Source organism: Prinia subflava, chromosome 15 (assembly GCF_021018805.1).
Source record: "Prinia subflava isolate CZ2003 ecotype Zambia chromosome 15, Cam_Psub_1.2, whole genome shotgun sequence".
Taxonomy (NCBI): Eukaryota; Metazoa; Chordata; class Aves; order Passeriformes; family Cisticolidae; genus Prinia; species Prinia subflava.
Genome location: NC_086261.1, coordinates 2,069,007 through 2,088,322, shown reverse-complemented (window position 1 = coordinate 2,088,322; position 19,316 = coordinate 2,069,007). Strand labels below are relative to the sequence as shown.

Genomic DNA, 19,316 nt, shown 5'->3' with positions numbered 1-19,316 from the left:
AGTTTCCTCTGGAACGCTACACCCAGAAGATGTGTAATGAACTTTTAGAGTAGGTGTCTATAAATATCTCTCTTCAAATTACTGTACTTTTAAAAGCCATTTTTTCCCTTGAAGAAGCTCACAGTGACTACAGGAGAACCCACCAGCTGGTCCTCTGCTGATCATCAGTAATGAACAGTAGAGTTTTAAAGCCTGATAGATGGAAATATTGATGGCAAGGAGGCTCAGAGAAAGAGAAATGCAGCCCAGCCAGTGAGGAAGGCAAGAAAATGAAGGAGGGGATACAAGTGAGCTTGTAAAATGGATTTTCTTGGGGGAAGAATGTTCTTTTCAGGGATACATGCCCAGTATCTTTGAAAAGTAGCTTTGTTGTACACAAGATGTAGAACTTAGTATTCTTACATTTAAATTCTTTAAAGATTATTTCCATTATAGTTATAGGCATCATTTAATTGCTTTTGCTTCAGGCTCCTGGGAGCTGGGCTGCTGTGGGATGTCCTCTCCATCAGAAACAGAAGGCATGTGTTGGTTTAAGGCAAAAATCAATGGAAAAGGTGACACTATCCCAAAGGCCTGATCAGCCTGCCTTCCTCCATGCATCCTCCCAACTTGTACTTGTTTGAAAAACAATTAAATTTTCCAAACGACTTGCTGGTAATATAAATGCATTTTGACTGTCAGTGCCACTGGTGGCTGTGCAGTATATGGAACTCAACTTTATTTCCACTCAGGGCCTCAACAGAGCACAGAGAGATTAACCAGCATTTTAGGCAGCAAAGTGTGAAATAGTTGGGTCAATAACTTGCCCCCTCCTGCTGTCAAAAGCTGGCAAAGAGAACTTCAGTGTGGAGTCAAGTGCAGGTCTAATTGCACTGAGAACTCCAGCCTGGAGTCTCCAGCTTCACTGAATATTCCTCTCTGTTGCTGTGTAATCACAAGAGCTCTGTCAAACCAGCATTAATCTGCTCTCTGCAACTACCCCGTGACAAGAACCATTGGAAAATGGGGAAAAGCTGAGTTTTGGATGGTGGAGCAGCTGTAATGACTCATCAGAAATGCTCTGTCTGAATCCCAGGTACGACGGTCCCGGGATTCACCGTCCCACAGCTACACCCCTGTGGAAAGGGCAGCTCAAGGAGAAAAACTCTGCAGGATTATGGATGACCTGCATCCCTCCTGAGGATGCTTTTACAGAAGGCTAACATCTGGTTTGGAGCCATCTTCAACTCATCTGAATACAAATTTAATGAATGCCAATTATTGTCACCATCAGGAGTGATTCAAATATGGGCAAGTTCAGCTGATCTTGTCTCAGTCTATTATTTAGAAGTTTGCAGTCACAAGTCCAGGGCTATAACTGATGCAATATCAAAGCAAAACAAACCAACAAAACCCCCCAAACCCGAAATCAACCAAAGCCCCAAGGTTTGCAAAGGTATTTGGTGGTTTTACCTGTCCAGCCTGCAAGGCAGCAGCAGTACCCGGTGACAGGATCACACCCATCCGCGTGGTTACAGTCACAGCGCTCACTGCAATTAAGGCCATATGTTCCATCCTTCAAAAATATAAATAAAAAAGCCTCTCAGTGATCAGCTTTTTGTTCTGAAATGTGCAAAATCATCTATCATGTCCCTCTTAATGCTGAGTCGCATTTTTTAAATTAACATACAGAGAAGACAGAAACTCGGTGCCTAATGTTTCTATACAGAACCAAATGAGGAATCACTTTAAAAAATGACGTTCAAGGAAATGCAGATAACACAGCAATAGCTCTGATAAAATACAATGCAAAGTATAATACATCCAGTTGACTGCTAGAACCCCAATCTGTTATTTACACTTCATTTCCTTCAGACATCACAGACAAATTGAGATGCTGCCCTGCTCTCTGTCAGCAGAGCTATGGGGACTGTGATTTAAAGGGGGCGTTGTTGGCACTCACAGGACAGGGCTGGTCACAGAGCTCCCCCTGCCAGCCCGGGGAGCAGAGGCAGGAGCCGTCGGCCGGCCTGCAGGACGCTCCGTTGCTGCAGGAACACGTCTGGTTACAGTTCAGACCCCAGCTGCCACTGGAACAGGGGATGGAGCAATCCACTCCTTGCCACCCTAGGGGAACGGGAGAGAAACAGCATCTGGGATGTTGTCATGAAAACAGCAGGACAGGCAGCTGGCAAGCTGCAGCTCTTTGTTTCTAGGACCAGTTTCTTGGTGTAATTCAAGACTAACTTGGGCTCAAAGACTGACCCTTTGATTGTCACCTCCCAGCTCCATCTCCCAGCATCTCTACACACAGATGGAGGTACCAGAGGCTTGGCTGTAACCACATTTAGGCGTCTGATGCCTTTCTGGGAACTGCTGGGACAGTCTCTGTCTGTCAGGCTGGAGACCTTCTGACCTACAGGACTGCAAGAACTTTTCATCTGATGTTGCCTGTTTCTTATCTCCTTTTTTTTTTTTTTTTTTTGAGAATACTATTTAATATAAAGCAGCTATTACACCTAAAAAAGACCAAGGCCATCATTTCTAGCCATTAAGGCTCAACTCTTAACTACCAGGAGCACAATGACTTTCATTACACTGCAGCTCTGTGTCATGGAGTTGAGCAGTAACTCATGGTTTATACACCCTCATTAAATGGGGTTCTACAGTGATCCATTAATTCATGTTTGAAATGCCAGATTTTATTGTTATTTGCCTCACTTCTGTTTTAGGGCTTATGTATGTCATACAGGCATAGCTCACATTGGGATTTTGGGGGAACAGAAGAGCCACTGTGCCATGGAGCCGTGGAGGAATTCTCAGGTGGATCCATGGGATGTGCTCACCACCATGTCCAGGAGAGAGTTATGGACACGTGTGGGAAGACAAGATGTCAGTCACCCTGGAGCAGGCAAGGCTTCTTATTCCCCCAAATAAATGAGAGCCACATCCTGGGAGCCATCCTGTGCTAGCTCAGGAGACAGAGGACACCTGCACGAGGCTGGGGTGTCCCCGTGTCAGGGTACAGCAGGATGAGCAGCTGAGGATGGCAGCAAGGGCACAGAGCCAAGGGCAGGGCTGGCAGCTGGCACGAGCCAGGAGCCCAGGGCAGCAGGAACGAGACCAGCCCAGGGTGGGGATGGGCTCAGGAGTCAGCTCAGGGCTGCTGGGGGTGACCAAGGCCAGGCACAGCCCACGGGCTGCAGGACACACAGGAAGGAAGGTGCCTTCACTCCAAGCCCAGTGCTTTGGAATCTGGGAGAAACAGGGCAGCAAGGGGATAAAAACCCGGCAGCCAGGGGATTGTTGTGCATTTCCCCTGGAGAGTAGCAGTGCCTCTGCCCCACACTCAGTTCTGTGAGATGTTTCTGCGGCAGAGCAGAGAGCTGGCCCCTGCTCAGGGCAGAGGATGAACTTACAGTCCAGCCCCTGCTGAGCTGGGATACTTTGGAGGACAGGAAAACAGTGGAGTCCTTGCCTGCACAGCTGTGCCCCTTTTAAAGGGGACAGGCATTGATGGCAGGAACCTGTTAAATGTGAATTTTGTTTACCTTCTTTGCAGTAGCACAGCCCATCCACAGGAGAACAGGTGCCATTGTTCTTGCAGTTACAGACCGAGGAGCAATTGGTTCCGTAGGTTCCTGCCATGCAGGGAATGGTGCAGTCATCTCCCTGCAACCCAGGAAAGGCAGAGTCAGCTGAAGGAATCTGGCATGCAGGAAATTCCCAGCTCGGCTCAGGGGCGCTTTCTCTCTCCGAACAGTGAGCAGAGTGTTGTGAGCTGATTGCTGAGTCCTCTGCACTTGAGCAGTCACCGCTGCTTCCCATGATTATGATGCAATTAGTGCTTTGATTGACTTGGAGGAAAGGGACAAGTTTCTGGCATTCATTCAGCAGGAGGTGGGGAAGTTACAAAAACAAACCTCCTAGAGCAGATGTTAGATCATTAAGCAAAACATCACTTATGAAACACTAATCACAAAATATACAGTCTGAAACCGTGCAGAGATTGCTCTGCGGTTCTTGGAAATATATTCTAAGAATAGGGTTGTTAAAAACCTAAAGGATCTCGTACATGCTCGTCTTCCACAGATTGGCAGAGAGGAAAACGACATGGCAGGTGCATCAGACCTTTTTGGTGCGTAGCTGGTACCTGCATTTGTTTTCAATTAATTTGCATGAGATTGTGACTTTAGGAGGAAGGCAGAACAGGAGTGATGTGTATGTCAGAGACAGGAGGCACACAGCAGAACACAGGAACAGGGTCTCTGTCCTCTTTCTGCTCTAGGTGTGGGCAAAGGGAGAGAAAGGAGAATAAATCCTCATATTTACAGAAATAGAGAATACTCTAACACTACATTCTGGTGTGTTGTGTGCACTGATCAGCTTGTGTGGTTGAAAGGCTAGACACAGTCCTTACTAACACTGTTCATCTGATACAACAAGGGAATTAAAATGTGAGCACAATAAGGTTTAAAGCAATTGTGGTTTAACCTCACTAATTGAGGTTTAAGCCTTAGTAAACTTACTGAGTCCCATAGCTGGGTCTACACATTAACATATACAAGGTATTCTTGCTTCCTTTTCCTCTGTGTGTAATCCTGACTCTCACATAGCAAATTAGCTCCTAAATTTACTACTTCAGTGAGTTAAACTTAAATAATTTAGTTCTATGCCAGGGAAAGTGAACCTACTACAAGTTAAAAAGTAACTCCATTGCACGGTGTGACCCTGTAGCTCAGGGGGAAAAGACATTGGTCAAAATGTATTTCTGCAGGTGAGAGGCTTCGCTGTTTGATAGGAGGATCCATTTATCAGGAGAGGAAATGTGCACTGTGTCAGCTTCCCTGTGCTGTGACAAGTACCTCCAGGAGCCTGCATATCACACAGCAGACACCCAGACAGCACCAGGAAATATGAACAGATTTCTGAGCACCAGAAACCCCCATCTGCTTTGCTGGAGCAGTTCTGCCTCGCACCAGTGTGACTCATCCTATTTTAGACCAAAAACTTTGTTTCAGGGGGAAGGAAAGGAAATGGTTAAAATATGCTGCTCACAAGTAAATCCTGCAAGTGTCTGATTTTTGAGTGAAGGCACTGTTTGTAAAAGATGCTATCTTTGACCTTGGTGGAGTAAAACAAGTGCCCCCGATAAGGCCTGGCAGGGAAAGATGCTGCCTTGACAGCCAGCAAATGCAAGGCAGGCTGCCCCTCATTACCCTGCCAGCATGCCTATGGAATGAGCTCCAGGAACCCGGGCTGGCAGAGGGGCACTCAGCCTCCACGCCTAATCAATCCTCTGCCTTTCTCCTGTGTGTGACAATTAGACAGCCAATTAGTGCCACTTAGGAGCCCTTATCCTGTGTGAGCGAAACTCCCAACTCATTTCGTGTACTACACAGAACTGCTGGTACTGCTAATAATTTCTATGACAACTGACCTTATCTGGATCTGAACTAGTGATCCAGAAGGAAAAGGAAATTCCTTTGAAAAGGCAAGGGGAGCAGAGTGATGTGGAGTTAAATCCCCCTGTAGGAATCACATTAACCAACCACAGAACCACAGAACCATCAGGGTTAGGAGAGACCTTCAAGAGCATCCAGTCCAACCATCCATCACCCCAAACCACATCCCCACATCCTGACACCTCTGAAACACCAGCTGGGCCAGGGCTGCAGGCAGCAGGAGGATTTCCAGTTGTGATTTCCAGTCTCAGTTGTGTTCTGTGACCACAGAGCAGCTCGTGTCAGGGGGCATCCAGGCATCACTGCCTGGATTCACTGGTTTTCCGTAATCACTTGGGATTATCCCAAAGAAAAACTCCCTGAAAAAGGGTTGTAGTGAGGTGGGTGTCGGTCTCTTCTCTCAGGTAACAAGTGGCAGGACAACAAGGTGAGGAAATGGCCTCAAGTTACACCAGGAGAGGTTTAGATTGGATATTTGGGAAAACTTCTTCACTGGAAGGGCTGCCCACCACTGGAACAGGCTGCCCAGGGAAGTGGTGGAACCACCATTCCTGAAATCTTTAATAAACATGTGGATGTGTCACTTGAGGAGATGATTTAGTGGTGAACACAGTGCTGGTGCTGGTTGATGGTTGGACTTGGTTGTCTTTGAGGCCTTTTCCAACTTTACAGATTCTGTGATTCTCACAAGCTGCACATCAGGCTGTTTACTCCAAGCCTTTGAGTTTTGGCATTTACTTTAATGTACTTGGCTTTATGGACTGACAGAGCTGGGCATTCTGGCTGCCCACCATCCACTCACGTACTTTGCAAACAAACCTTAACTGAAAAAAAAAATACCTGGTTTAATGAGATTTCTATCCCCAGGTTTGACGAGCGAGACCTTCAGAGCTCTCTGAGTGACAACTGCCAAATACACTTAACTTCTTAATTACATAAGAGGAAAATGCACTTGAACTATAGCACTGGCTCTAAGATTTTATTAATTATAAATGCACACCTTGTTATTAACATTTTGAACTTGATTTGGGAGAATGACCTCTGAAATGAAATGCATTCAGGTACTGTCAAAGATATGTAAATTCCACCTCCCTCTCCCCACCTGCCTGAGTGGATAAGGCTGCAGTTGTATGCATCCAGCTGTTAATGAGTTATATATTCTAATAAACTGATTTCAGATTGTGTGTATTGAATCTTGACTCTTGCAATATGGTACTTTATATTTCTATCCTATTTAGTAAAATTAATCAACAGCTGTGCTCCTTATGTTGATTATTCTTTTTTTTTCTATTAAGATCGGGAGGTTAACGAGCATAGTGCAATGCCTGGATGTGGTTTTCATGCAAGGAAGGAGTAGCTAATTCAATCAAACATATACCCCTGCAAATGTTAAAGCTATATTAAGAAATTGGGCTATAAATAACTTGGTATTTTCCATCTCTAAGTTCCAAATCAGAATGACCCATATGGATATCATAACCTTTCAAAGGTGCTTCACTTTCAATATTTTCACTTAGAATTTTCACTTTCATCTTATCAAAACACACCCCCAAATCTATCCACTGGATTATTTATAATTTCAGGGGTCAAATTTGACTTTAACATAATGTAAGAACTCTCTTTAGGGAATGTGGGGTGAGGGCCAGCTGTGGGAAATGGCAGCAGGTTCCTGCTCTCTGCTCTGTGTCACAGAGCCCCAGCCCGGGAGAGGCCACCCCAGAGCCACCAAGGATGGGACGTCCCACACCTCCCCCCTGCTCAGAAATTACCACCACTGAGCCTCTCCCTGTCTGAAACCCAGGCCTGATGGGAGCACCCCGACACAGCAAAGATAGAGGAGGGAATCTGCAATTCCTGGGGCCCTAAAAGTCCCTGTTAAATCAGAATAAAGGGTGGCAGTGACCTAAGCAGCCCCACCTATGACTCTCCATGCCTGTAAGTACTTCAGAAAGACCCATTTTTGCTGGAACTGACAGCCCTTCCCAGCACCCCGAGAGCTTTGGGCATCCAGTCCTTGTTATGGTTAACTCTCCCCCATGGAATGAGGGCGAGGTCCAAGGAACCAAACTCCATTAATAACTCAGGCTGCCAGCTCACATCCATCAGCATCAAATATTAATAGACTCTGAGGGCCAGAGCATCCATCTTTCTGGATGGCAGTCAATAATATGTCTTGTTTTTGTTCAGGGAGAGGGGGAAGATTTTCCTCCACCAAAATTATTATTGTTCAATATTAGTAGAGCTTAAAGACACAGTGCTGCCTTAGGTGTTGGTCATGTTAACAAGCTCTGGCTGCTTCAGAAAGTGTTTTCCCTGGATTAATGTTACCCTAACAGGTTACATTTCTTGTTTCTGTTAAAAATGTATTCCTGCTATAAGCAGTGATCAACTCCCTTAAAAATCATTTTCTGGTGATCAATACACAAATTTGTATTTATTCTCGTGCATTTTGAATCAGGACTTCAAGACTGTGAAATGCATTTTGACAGGGAAAAAAAAAAGGGTATGTCAGACCATAAAGGGAGTTAATAACCCAGCAATGGTCAACAACATCCAGCAAAGTTTGCACCCACACCTAGTCTGTCACAAAGTTTGCTGTTTAAGGATGTGAAATTAAGGATTTCAGAAGTAGCTACAATCTACAGGAATACAATTCCCTTGGAGCGCTGAAGTCTGGTTCCACTGAACTCGGTGGCAAAACAGAAAATCAATTTTTCAAGGCTTCTGCAATGCAGAAGAGGAACAGGATGTTATTGAACCTGGCCTCAAGTTTGCATGACAAAGACCTGGGTGACAGCTTTGCTCTTGAGGTTTAATCTGCTGAGGTGCTGAAATTCCTCAAACTCCCACAGGTTACTGGGGGCGACTGACAGCACCGAAAGGCAAACACTGGAACCTTTGGTAACCTGCAGTGGGACTCCAGCTAACCAGAGATTTCTAACAGCATCTGCTGCCCTCCCTTGCCCCCTCCTTGCCAGGCAGTGCAGGTGAATCCGAGGTGCAGCCCCTGGCAGTGGCCCAGGGATGCTCCACGCTCGGTGCTGGAGCACGGAGTGGAGAGAGGCGCACGGTGCAGAGCTCCTGTGTGTGCTGATCCACAAATCAGGGACACAGAATGCTGCTGCTGTTTGTACCCGAGGCCTGTGTGTCCAGATAAGCTGATCTGTATGGATTTAGCCCCTACAAACGAATATTTCTGTGTGCAAACAGCATGTGGGACACCGGTGTGCTGGGACACGGTGTCTGTGCACTGATGCAGATCACAGATACATTCTGTATATTTACTTATTTAATTGTGACATTTACAATTAACCCAAAGTAGTTCTCCACAAACATTCCCTCAAGGTAAACATATGGTATCCAGCAACACAAACTGTCAGAACAAACTAATTTCCTTAATGGAGTTCCGTGGAAATTACTGTGCTCTTCAGCAGCGGATCAGCAGCAGGGGGAAACTTTGTACTTGCACCGGCCTTGTCCTCCACCCTGGACTCAAACAATTTATTCACGACCTTACTACACAGCATCTTTAGTTTCCCAGACATAATGATGTCCTCTGGCAGAACTCCTTTCCCCTCTGGGTGTTACTAATTACTCCCTGCAGAGGCTATTATTGGTGCTAATGATAAAATGCAGTAAAAGGCTTGGGGAAGGCTCCTGTGCCAAGTGTTCCGTGTGCAGGTGATTGCTGTGACTGAGCACTGACAGAAGTTCCTTTACCCACCCTGTAACACGACGTGCTGCAGCTGCTGGGGTTTGATCGCATCTAAAAGGACAAAATGAAGCCACCAATATCTTGTTCAGTCTCCTTTTCCCTGTGCCCTTTTTGTGGGAAAGGCAGGGGAAGGCGCAAAGGACAGGAAGGAGTTTTCTTACACTGAAAAAAGTGACTTTTCAGCTCATGAGTCATGCAAAGACAGAACCATTGGCAGCCTGAATGCCAGAGCCTTTCACGAAATCACCAAGCCCTCCAAGAGCCATCTGCAAAGCTTCCCCAGCCCGCAGCCGGTGACACTGCACTGCTCCCAGCTAAACACGCCAAGCACGGGTCCCTTTGGGAACCAGCACAACTTTCCCTTTGCCTCCTGTAACCTTGGAATGTCAGCATTTTATTTCACCTCAGAATTGGTGCTAATATGCTAATTCAGACAGTAAATTTCACAGTAAATGCCAAGTTCAGAATTACTCAGCCTGATACTAATTCTTACATTTGATGATGGATCAGAAGTATTCAGCAGAACACGCACACAAACAAAATGGAAAGTTCATTTGTTATAAAGAGAGAGTAAGCAAAATATTATAAATAACATCAATTTTAAGTACCTACAGTACTTTATTAGATACAATTTAATTTTACTTTACTGAGCACAGTCTTTGCTAGCAAAGCTCTGAGCTCTGAGTGAGAGGGGAGTAAAAGTTACCACAAAGTAACTGCAGTTGTTATTTTCCAAAGTGTACAAAATCTGGTTAAATTTCATGGATTCCTATTTTATAAACCCCAATATATTTGCTGTGGCCTGTTGCTGGCATAGCTCACATTACTCCCTCATTAAGGCCACAGAAGAACCAGGACCATGTTCTCATTTCTGGCCTCTTGATCCCCAGAACCTCTCACTCCCTGTTTGGGTTATTCTGCTTCCCACTGCACAGCCTCAGAATTGATCTGAGATACACTGACAGTGTAGTTGGGTTACTTTTATTTAAGAAAAAAAAAAAAAAGAAAAAAAAAAGAAAGAAAAGAAAGAAAAAAGAGAGTACTCAGCCTATGGTCCCAGGGCTACAAGGGGCTTCAGAGCAACAATTATCCATCCATCCATCCATCCATCCATCCATCCATCCATCCATCCATCCATCCATCCATCCCTCCCTCCATCCATCCATCCCTCCATCCATCCATCCATCCCTCCATCCATCCATCCATCATCCATCCATCCATCCCTCCATCCATCCATCCATCCATCCATCATCCATCCATCCATCCATCCATCCATCCATCCATCCATCCATCCATCCATCCATCCCTCCCTCCATCCATCCATCCATCCATCCATCCATCCATCCATCCCTCCCTCCATCCATCCATCCCTCCATCCATCCATCCATCCATCCCTCCATCCATCCATCCATCCATCCATCCATCCATCCCTCCATCCATCCATCCATCCATCCATCCATCCATCCATCCATCCATCCATCCATCCATCCCTCCATCCATCCATCCATCCATCCATCCATCCCTCCATCCCTCCATCCCTCCATCCCTCATCCATCCATCCATCCATCCATCCCTCCATCCCTCCATCCATCCATCCCTCCATCCATCCATCCATCCCTCCATCCATCCATCCCTCCATCCATCCATCCCTCCATCCATTCATCCCTCCATCCATCCATCCATCCATCCATCCTCGAAGGGACCTTTCCCAGGACCTTTGGAATCTCTTGTCACAGTTTAGGAGAGCCTTTGGATAGGATTTGGCTGCCTGGGGAATAATTTGAACCTATCAAGATGGGAGAACATGTGCAGCCCCCCAGTCTGGACACCGTGCATGTGGAGAACTGGAATTAACTGGACAGGGCTCATGGTTTCCAGCCCAGCAAAGCCCAGCTGAGAGGGATTTTTTGTGCAGGATGGAAGGATCTGTGCATCTCAGGAGTCAGGCACGGCCTGTTGGCTCAGGGTCCTTTCACACTGGGACTCCACTGGAAATTCATCTTTTCCAACGAGGGTGCACAGAGTCTCACCACTCTCCTGCCCTGCAGCAGCTTGGCTCCAACGTGCTCCGTACAGCCAAAAGGAACAATGCCCTGGCACAATAAAACTCATGAATAAAAGCAGCAAATCCTGGCTTTGGGAGGGTTTTTTCCCCTCCATGGAATCCAGTGAAAACAAACACAAATAAAACCTTCATTAAAAAAATTGGATTTTGCATACTGAAAGTCAGCAAACCTGAGCTGGATTTCTGTCAGCAAGCACTATAATCCCCCTCACCACCAGGGAACACTTTTCTAGTTTGCACTAAAAGTATGCCCAATACCAGCCAGTTATCTGCAATTAAAAAAATCCATTCCTACAGTACCAGTTACCTAAACATGGTTATTAGAAAAGGAAAGAGAATTCAATAAAGAAAGCAGCCAAGAGATCACACCCTCCCTCCCGCTTCCCGTAAATTAGGGCAGCACTTGCTGGCAAAAAATATCTAGACTGACTTTACAACACTTGAATATCTGCCTGGTTTAGTATTTAGGCTTAACTGCAGAGCCCTTTAGTGTCAGCAAGGCAATGAATACAGCATCATATAATTAAATGTATTCAGAAGGAAAGCAGTGTGGAGAGTACAAAAGATGATCATCAACCTCTGAACAAGAATATTTTTTTATGCAGTCAGCACTTTTCACCTAATAGAATATCACAAAACACATTTACCCAGGAGGGACCTCTCTAAAACCAGGGGATTGGATTTAGACTGGGTAAACCAGGTAGATTATCAAGGCAGGTAAATCACAGCTTTACCAGAGGGATTTCTCGTGTCCACTGTGGGGCCAGCTGGGAAACCAGGTCCTCTCGAGTTAAAGCAATTTAAACCTGGAATTTAAGCCTGGAATTAGGCCACTGCAGATTTATTCAGGTGAGGCAGGGAGCAAACTCTCAGAATATTTTAAACTTAACTCTGGGGAATCTGTAAAGAGTCAAATATCTGTGGGACTCTTTGCTGTCACTATAACCAGCTTTAATCAGCTGCTGTTTCAGGATGCTCCAAAACACATGGCCAGATCACAATTGAATATCCTCAAAGGTAAAATGCCCCAGTTGTCCTGTGCATTATTTCAAGTTTGTGGGAATTATTTACATCCCTGAGAGGTACATCTGTGGCACAAGTGCTCTCCATGATGTGTCCAACAGGCTACTCCTGCCCAAACTGGGGATGGAAAGTGGCTAAATGTCAAAATACCAAACTACAGTCCTTGAATATTGTGGTAAAGATTAAAAAAAGAGCTGGGTTTTTGTTTAGGTTTTTTGGGGTTTTTTTGGTTTGGTTTGGTTTGGGTTTTTTAGGGTTTTTCCCCCCTTTTTGAAATGTAGGTATTAAAGTCAGAGTTACCACTGTGGCAAAGGAGAGACTTTGACACACAGTGTGCAGTTCCATCATTTCCTTCCCCAGGTTTGGGCAGAGCAGACCAGTGGCTCACAGGGGCCATTTGGAAATACAGATTAGCATTTCAGTGACCTTCAGTGGGAACCCAGAGCTGCCTGTCAATTCTGCCCCAGCTATTGAATGGAAATATCTTTGCTTGGAAGTTTGAGACGATTTCAGCTCTGTCCACACAGCCTGAGTGTCACAGTCCAAGATCCACCTTGTAAAACAGCCGTGGCCTCCTGACTTTTTTGCAATAATAAATGTGAGTTCTGGCTGTCAAGTCTGAACAGTTCTGCAAAAAGAACATCAACTAAAACAGGAAATAAAAGGCATCATTTATACCTTCAGCCTCTATGATGTTTTCTGGCAAGAAGATCCACAGTTTAATTATAAATATAAAGGAGAAGAAACAGCTTTATCTGCTTGCTTCAAACCCACTGCCTGATTTTTAATTGGGAAACTTCTTGTACTGTGCTAAGTAGCAAGAATGCATTCCTTCTTCCCCTTCCCCCATGGAGTGAGAGACCTCTCACATCCCTACCCTCGGTGACCCCTTCTCTAAGCAAAATCATCCCACTGTTATTCCCATTTTATGGGAGCCATTTCACAACTTAATTACGCATTCTGTGAAAAGCGCTCTCTTTGTTTTTAACCTGCTGTGCAATCATTTAATTGGTTGGCCCTTGTTCCTGTGTTATTAGAAATAGTAAATAACCATTCCTTGTTCATGTTCTGTGCACCATCCCCAGTCCCACAGATCTCCATCGTCTCCCTCCTCAGCCATCTGTTTTCAGAGCCCAGTTCCCGCTTATCGAGTGACTCTCTATAGAAATCATTCCATATAAAAGATGATCTTTGTCACCATTTCCATTCTATCCTTTGTAAGCAGGAATCAGCCAAGCTGTGTGCAGTAATTTGAGAATTGGATATATTATGGATTTACACAATACCAAAAAAATGGCTTTTCCATCCTATTTTATTCTCATCCTGATCATTCTAACTATTCTGTCAGGTGCTCTGGTTTCATTTGAGATTTTCAGACTCATTGAGGGGTTGAGTTCTTTAGAAAACTACCCACAGTGATTGCCTGATCTCTTTCCCTGAATAGCAGGAATTAAATTAGAACTCATCTTTTGTGTATTTACTTAACATTATTTTCCTATCATCTATTACTCTGCATTGTTAAACTCTGAATTTCAGCACACGCAGTCATTCAGGACCAGGAACCTTTCCCCAAATTTGCTACTGCCTTAACAATCCCCATAGTTTTGCATTATTTGCAAACTTTCTTTTAGACTTTTTCCACAGCTTTACTGTGCAATTAAGGACGATGTCCAAGCAGGCCATCAGTGCACCCCTGAACTGGTGCCCACAGCCCGAAGGACTGGGCCAGCAGGAGCTCAAAGTGCTGCAAAGAGCAGTGAGGATGGAAAACACAAACAAACAGGGCTGGTGCTGCAAACAGCTGTGGTGGACCTTGGGGCTGAGCTGCAGGATCCACGGGTGAGAGGATCAAAGCAAAAAACCAGCATCTAAAACAGAAAATATGTCAGCTCTAAGCTAATGGGTTTTGTGATGGAATTCTGAAAAGCTGGCAAATAACCAGGTGACCACGCACAGGCAGATAAGAGAGATCCCCTTCAAACTCTCACAGGTACTCCTAAATCAAAACCCTACAGCAAGAGTTTGAGATCTGGTAAAATTTCAGTTGCCCTTTGGCATAGGAAACAAAAATCAGGATTTTTCATTTATACATGTCTGATTGTGAAAGACAAAGTCTTTGACAGCACAGTTGCACTGAAAATAAAATGCAAAATTAACCTGTGACTTAAATCCTGTCCTTAGGAGGTTTTAATGAAATCAGTTTGCAATTTGAACTGCCAGGAGAGTCAGCTACCAAAACTTTCATGCACAGAACTACAGACAGTGTGGATGAAGATATACACACTTGGAAGCCTAACAGATGAAAGGAGGCACTGCTAATGGCAAGCAGTTCATCCCTCTGCAAAATTCAGATCAAATAACTCAGTCTGAGCAGAATATTGAGCTCCACTGGTTCTGAATGAGGCTACAGGAAGGGAAATGCAATTTGACATAGCCACATTGCCAATTAAGGATAAAACACATGAAATATGTCAACTAGCAACAAAGGCAGAGGCTTTCAGGCTTTCTGTATCAAGTTGGTTCCTTTGGACCCACTTACAAAAACTTTGGAGTTATTCGGGTAAATAAAACTGCAGCAAAGCCCAGTAAAAGTAAATAGGAGAAGAAAGAGAAGACCTGGGACTTGCTCAGAGTTCTTATCAAATCATAAACTCTGTGTGTGAGTTAAGTTCTCATTAGCAGAGGCAGACACGGAGGAAATCCCCCTCTTGTGTATCTGGGACAATCCCACTGAAGGCAGCAGTTGTGTTCAGGTAAACTTGGGCTGCCAAAATAGAATTTGAGCTGTCACAGACAATTCCTGGAGCTTGTGCATTGACAAGAGAGTCAGCAGAGAAAAATGAAATGGAATAGCTCATAAAAGGCTCTGCAGAGTTCCACTGAATCCAAAGAAAGGGCTGCAGTTTGCACAGCTGAGCGGGAGCCACTGTGTCCTGTGCATTCAGTGACCTTGGTAAACACTGTGGTACAAAGGTTCACCTGCTCGAACGCATCCAGCAGTGCCCTGAGGGGGGAGCAGAGCCTTTGTTCCCGCTCCTGCAGCCGGGCGCTGACAGGGGCACCGCGGGCTTTGGGCAAGCGCAGGCTCCGGAGCCCCCCGCAGAAATCCCTAATTGGTGCAGAGGAGCTCGGGGAGAACAGCACCGGGCCTGACTGACAGCACTGAGATAAAAACCTCCGTAGAGCTGATATAAACCACTGATACCACAATCAATAGGGGAGCGGCCTGGTCTGAAAGCCTGCAATACACAGGTGGCCTCCCCATAATGATCTTCCCTGTTGGCACTGGAATGGAGATGATCTCCTCCTGTCATTCAGCAGAGCCAGAAGAATCCCTTTGTGAGCTGTTACTGCAATCCTGGCTCAGCCCACAGCCAGCTCCCTGGCACTGAGCTGATGTCCATGTTCCCTGAGTGACGTGGGGCAGTGTCCCACAGCTGGGTTGCTTCTCCAGCTTCAGCTGCCATTTGGGAAAGGTGCAGGACACGCTGGGTGGCTCACAGTGCTCACCAGGGGTGCTGCTCCAAAAGCTCTCAGCACCTGTGCTCTTTGTCCCCAGAAAAAGCCCTACAGGGACCTTGAGATTGCTCACACAGCCACATCACCGGGCTCGACCTGAAGCAATGGTTTGTGAAGGGAAAATGGTAAAAAGGCTCAATGTGCCAGCAAATTTGCTGGTGGCTGCTGATGGAAATGGGGATTGTGATGTACACACTGATCCACGGGGAGCTGGACTGAGACCAAGTCATTGCATGCAGGGCACTGCACAGCCAAGGGAAGATCATTCTCAGTCTGCACTGATCACACCGAGTAGCTTCGGCATGAAAGATTTTACAGTCTGTTATTAGCCCCAATGGACTACAGAAAATCAAAGCACAGCCATTGCATACACACAAATATGTTCTTTTGTGTGCACTGAGAAGTGGGCAAGAAAATTCAGATGTCATCAATGAAAAGGGACATCAAAATGTGATTCACATTTTCATCTGGTCTGTGACTGTGCAAAAATCTTGATAAGTGCAAATGATCTGTGATCAGTCATGTGTGGGATGTTTTGATTTCTGTTTGTGAACTCAGACCCTCCAACTTGCAGGCCAGATGACAAGAAAACTTCTGTCCAGAGGGAAAGTGTCAGTTCCTTCCTTTGAAAAACCTCTTCCCAGCTCACTCTTATGGAACAGAGAGGTTTTGTAGCCTGCTTGAGATCCACGTCTTGTTCCACATCCACTTGTGAAGTAATTTGTAAACTTTAAAAATCAATCAGCTGAGCTTTCAGACTTATCCCTATCCAGAAGATATCAAGAAAATGCAAATTCAAAGGAGAGTGCATTCCTCAGACACCAAAGACAGGAAAGAGGGGTCTGGGATGTAGCCATAGTGTAGGGGGCCTGGTTGTGTTGTTCTGACTGACTGATTTTTATCTTTATTCAATTTTTAAATACAAGGTGAATATAACTTTTGACTTCCATCGTGGTTTCCCAGGACACAGCTACATCTTCCATTTTTAAAGGGTGTTTTAGTTGAATTTCCCATATCTTTGCCTTTCACATCACCTCCAGCCCTCCAACTGACACTGATATCTGTTATCAAACAGACTGCATTTCCTCCTTGCTGGCTTTGACAAAATGAGCCTCTCAACCCTGCCCAGAACACTTTGAATCTGCCAGGTCTTTTTTGGTGACTCTTCAGCTGCATCTCACTGCTCCCTGTATCCAAGCAGGGATTTTCCCTCCTGAGCTGTGTCTGGGATCACCGGGACAGTTCTCCTGCTTGGCCTGGCCTTTCCCTGTCTGTGCCTCTGTACTTCAGGGGCAGCTGAGGAATTAGTCAGGGCTACCGTGGGATATTCCCAGACTTCCTAAAATTAACTCTGCTAAGAACTTTTGAATAACTGAGGTGAAACAAAGGAAAAAAAATCCCACAAAACAAAAAACAAACAAAAAATAAACCAGGGAAGAGTTCAAAGGCTGGGAGAATGGGAATAAATTTTTTTCTATGTCTTAATACTCAACCTTTGCTCAGGCAAAACCCTTCTCTTTTTTAGGGAATGTGACCTATGGTACTTTGAACCTGGTTATGCAGTCAGGGGATTGAGTCTGAGTCCCTGAGCCCACCTGAGTGTCCTGTGCCAGGTAAAGCATCAAAGGGGACCTGGCAGCGGGGCAGGAGAGGCCAGAGAACTGAGGATGGAAATCAGTGGCAAACAAGGCTCTGGTAGCTCCACAACTTCTAAGACAAGTTGTTTTACTTTTATTACAATTAATAATTCACGCCCTGCCAGCTGCAGGCCCTCTGCACAGGGAGGGTGCCTCTCCTCATCCTCTCTGCCTCTGCTGCTCGCCCTTCTCCGTGGGTTTGAGACGTTGGGTCATGGACACAAATGGGAAACCCGTGAGGAGCAAATGCATCTTCCCCTGCACCCGGGAAATTCATGAAACGAGACCCTGCCAGCCGTCCCTGTTGCCTGTGATACTCCAGTTAATTGGACAACTGCTGTGCCAGAAAACCTCTCCCCCACCTACAGCAAGTAAAATTTATACTGGTGGCTGGTAACAAGAACATCTTGATAAAATGGTTGAATTTATTTTATACCTAGAAATGAAAAGAGCTCTTAACAAAGGGGGGTAACTGATATGCTCAGTAAATCAAGGATAAAAGGACACAGGCTCTATTGAAGATTTTTTCCCCTCTTCTTTTCTTTTTAAACCTTTTGATGAGGTGCCCTGTTGCTCTGCGATGAGCTTCTACTGAAGTACTTTTGGAATTATCTCAAAGAGAAATGGATCATTTAAATGAGTTAAAGCCCCCAAACCAGATCCACTATCTCCAGCCTTACGTTCATTTTTTATATTAAGAATTTTGTGAAATTTATAAAATAATTTTACTACCGAACCACGGGCTTGTAACACAAAGCAGTCTCATCCATTTTCCCCTGCTTCCTTGTGAAGTGGTGAAGAATGATACATTTAGAATAAAGATGAAAGTTAATATGTAGAAGAGAGGGAATACTCTGATAAATTTGTACCTTGTGTGTTTAGAAAACACCTACAGGCAATGATGCTTAAAATTTCTCCAAACCTACCTGGGACTTGGGTCCTTCAGGGAAAATTCAATTGAAGATAAGATAAGGTGCTCCTCTCTATTTACTCTGTTTCCTTCTTTTAGACAACAGAGAGAATTTTAAAGGTGTAGGACAGAAAAACAGGCTTCCACTTTTCTTAATATAAATATCAAGATTGTTTTTCCCTCCTGTGTGTTTTTTTCAGGGAACAAGAGATATGCTGGGCACCAGAAGGAAGCCTGTTATGGCTGGAATACCCAGCAGACTGGAGCTCTACGTGTTTATGACCTCTACAGGACCATAATCACGCTCCTTCTCATTCTATGGAACAGTAAATTGGTCATTTTACTCAGTGAGTAGGCACAGAGCAGGCTAAGACTGGTCTGAGTCTGTGTGTGGGTGTTGGTACTGACCAAGAGATTATCCAGTGCAGAATTTGGTGTGCATTTGCTGTGCATTTGAATAGCTTTAGAGCACTATAATTTATACTTATTTTTACTAAGTGCTCGAGCTACTGTTCATTGTGAGCTACAAGGGCTGACTTTTACTCAATGTGCAGGTAGGTTGTAAAGTTTTACTCTGATGTAAGCCCTGGGAGCAATTTGTACCCCTGTGGTAGAGAAAGCATTGTGTTGAGAAATTCAGGCATGCCAGACGAAATTATGGACTTACAGTCCCAAATGAAGCCCGTGTTTCAGGGCTTAAGTGCCCGGGGTCCCACTGAGCCCAGCCAGAGATCCATCCACATAAGCACCTCTGTAAGGATGTATTTGAAAGGCATTAATTGTGCTTTTAAAATGCAAATTTGATACAATGCCAACAGAAGATGCAAATAGCTATAGATGCACAGCACTGGGATAAATCTTGGAAAGCTTTAGGGAATCCAAGAGTTATTCCAAAAGCTGAAAAATCTTCTAGCAAGAGATCACTACTGCTCTAGCTGCCATACTTAGCAGGATGTGATTGGCTTGTGTGGGATCTACCAATATAGTGAAGAAATAGAGAAAT

At 45.0% G+C, this 19,316-nt stretch overlaps 1 protein-coding gene across 7 annotated transcripts in view; it reads right to left on the bottom strand.

Moving 5' to 3' along the window:
• MEGF11 (multiple EGF like domains 11) overlaps positions 1-19,316 on the bottom strand; it is a 251,691-nt gene that overhangs the window by 50,385 nt on the left and 181,990 nt on the right. For all 7 annotated transcript variants that reach the window (XM_063413057.1, XM_063413059.1, XM_063413061.1 and 4 more), the window contains 3 exons: positions 3,531-3,651; positions 1,943-2,106; positions 1,453-1,555 (listed from right to left, as the gene is read on the bottom strand). In XM_063413057.1, the coding sequence (XP_063269127.1) occupies positions 1,453-1,555; positions 1,943-2,106; positions 3,531-3,651 (388 nt within the window). The remainder of the gene's footprint in view (positions 1-1,452; positions 1,556-1,942; positions 2,107-3,530; positions 3,652-19,316) is intronic.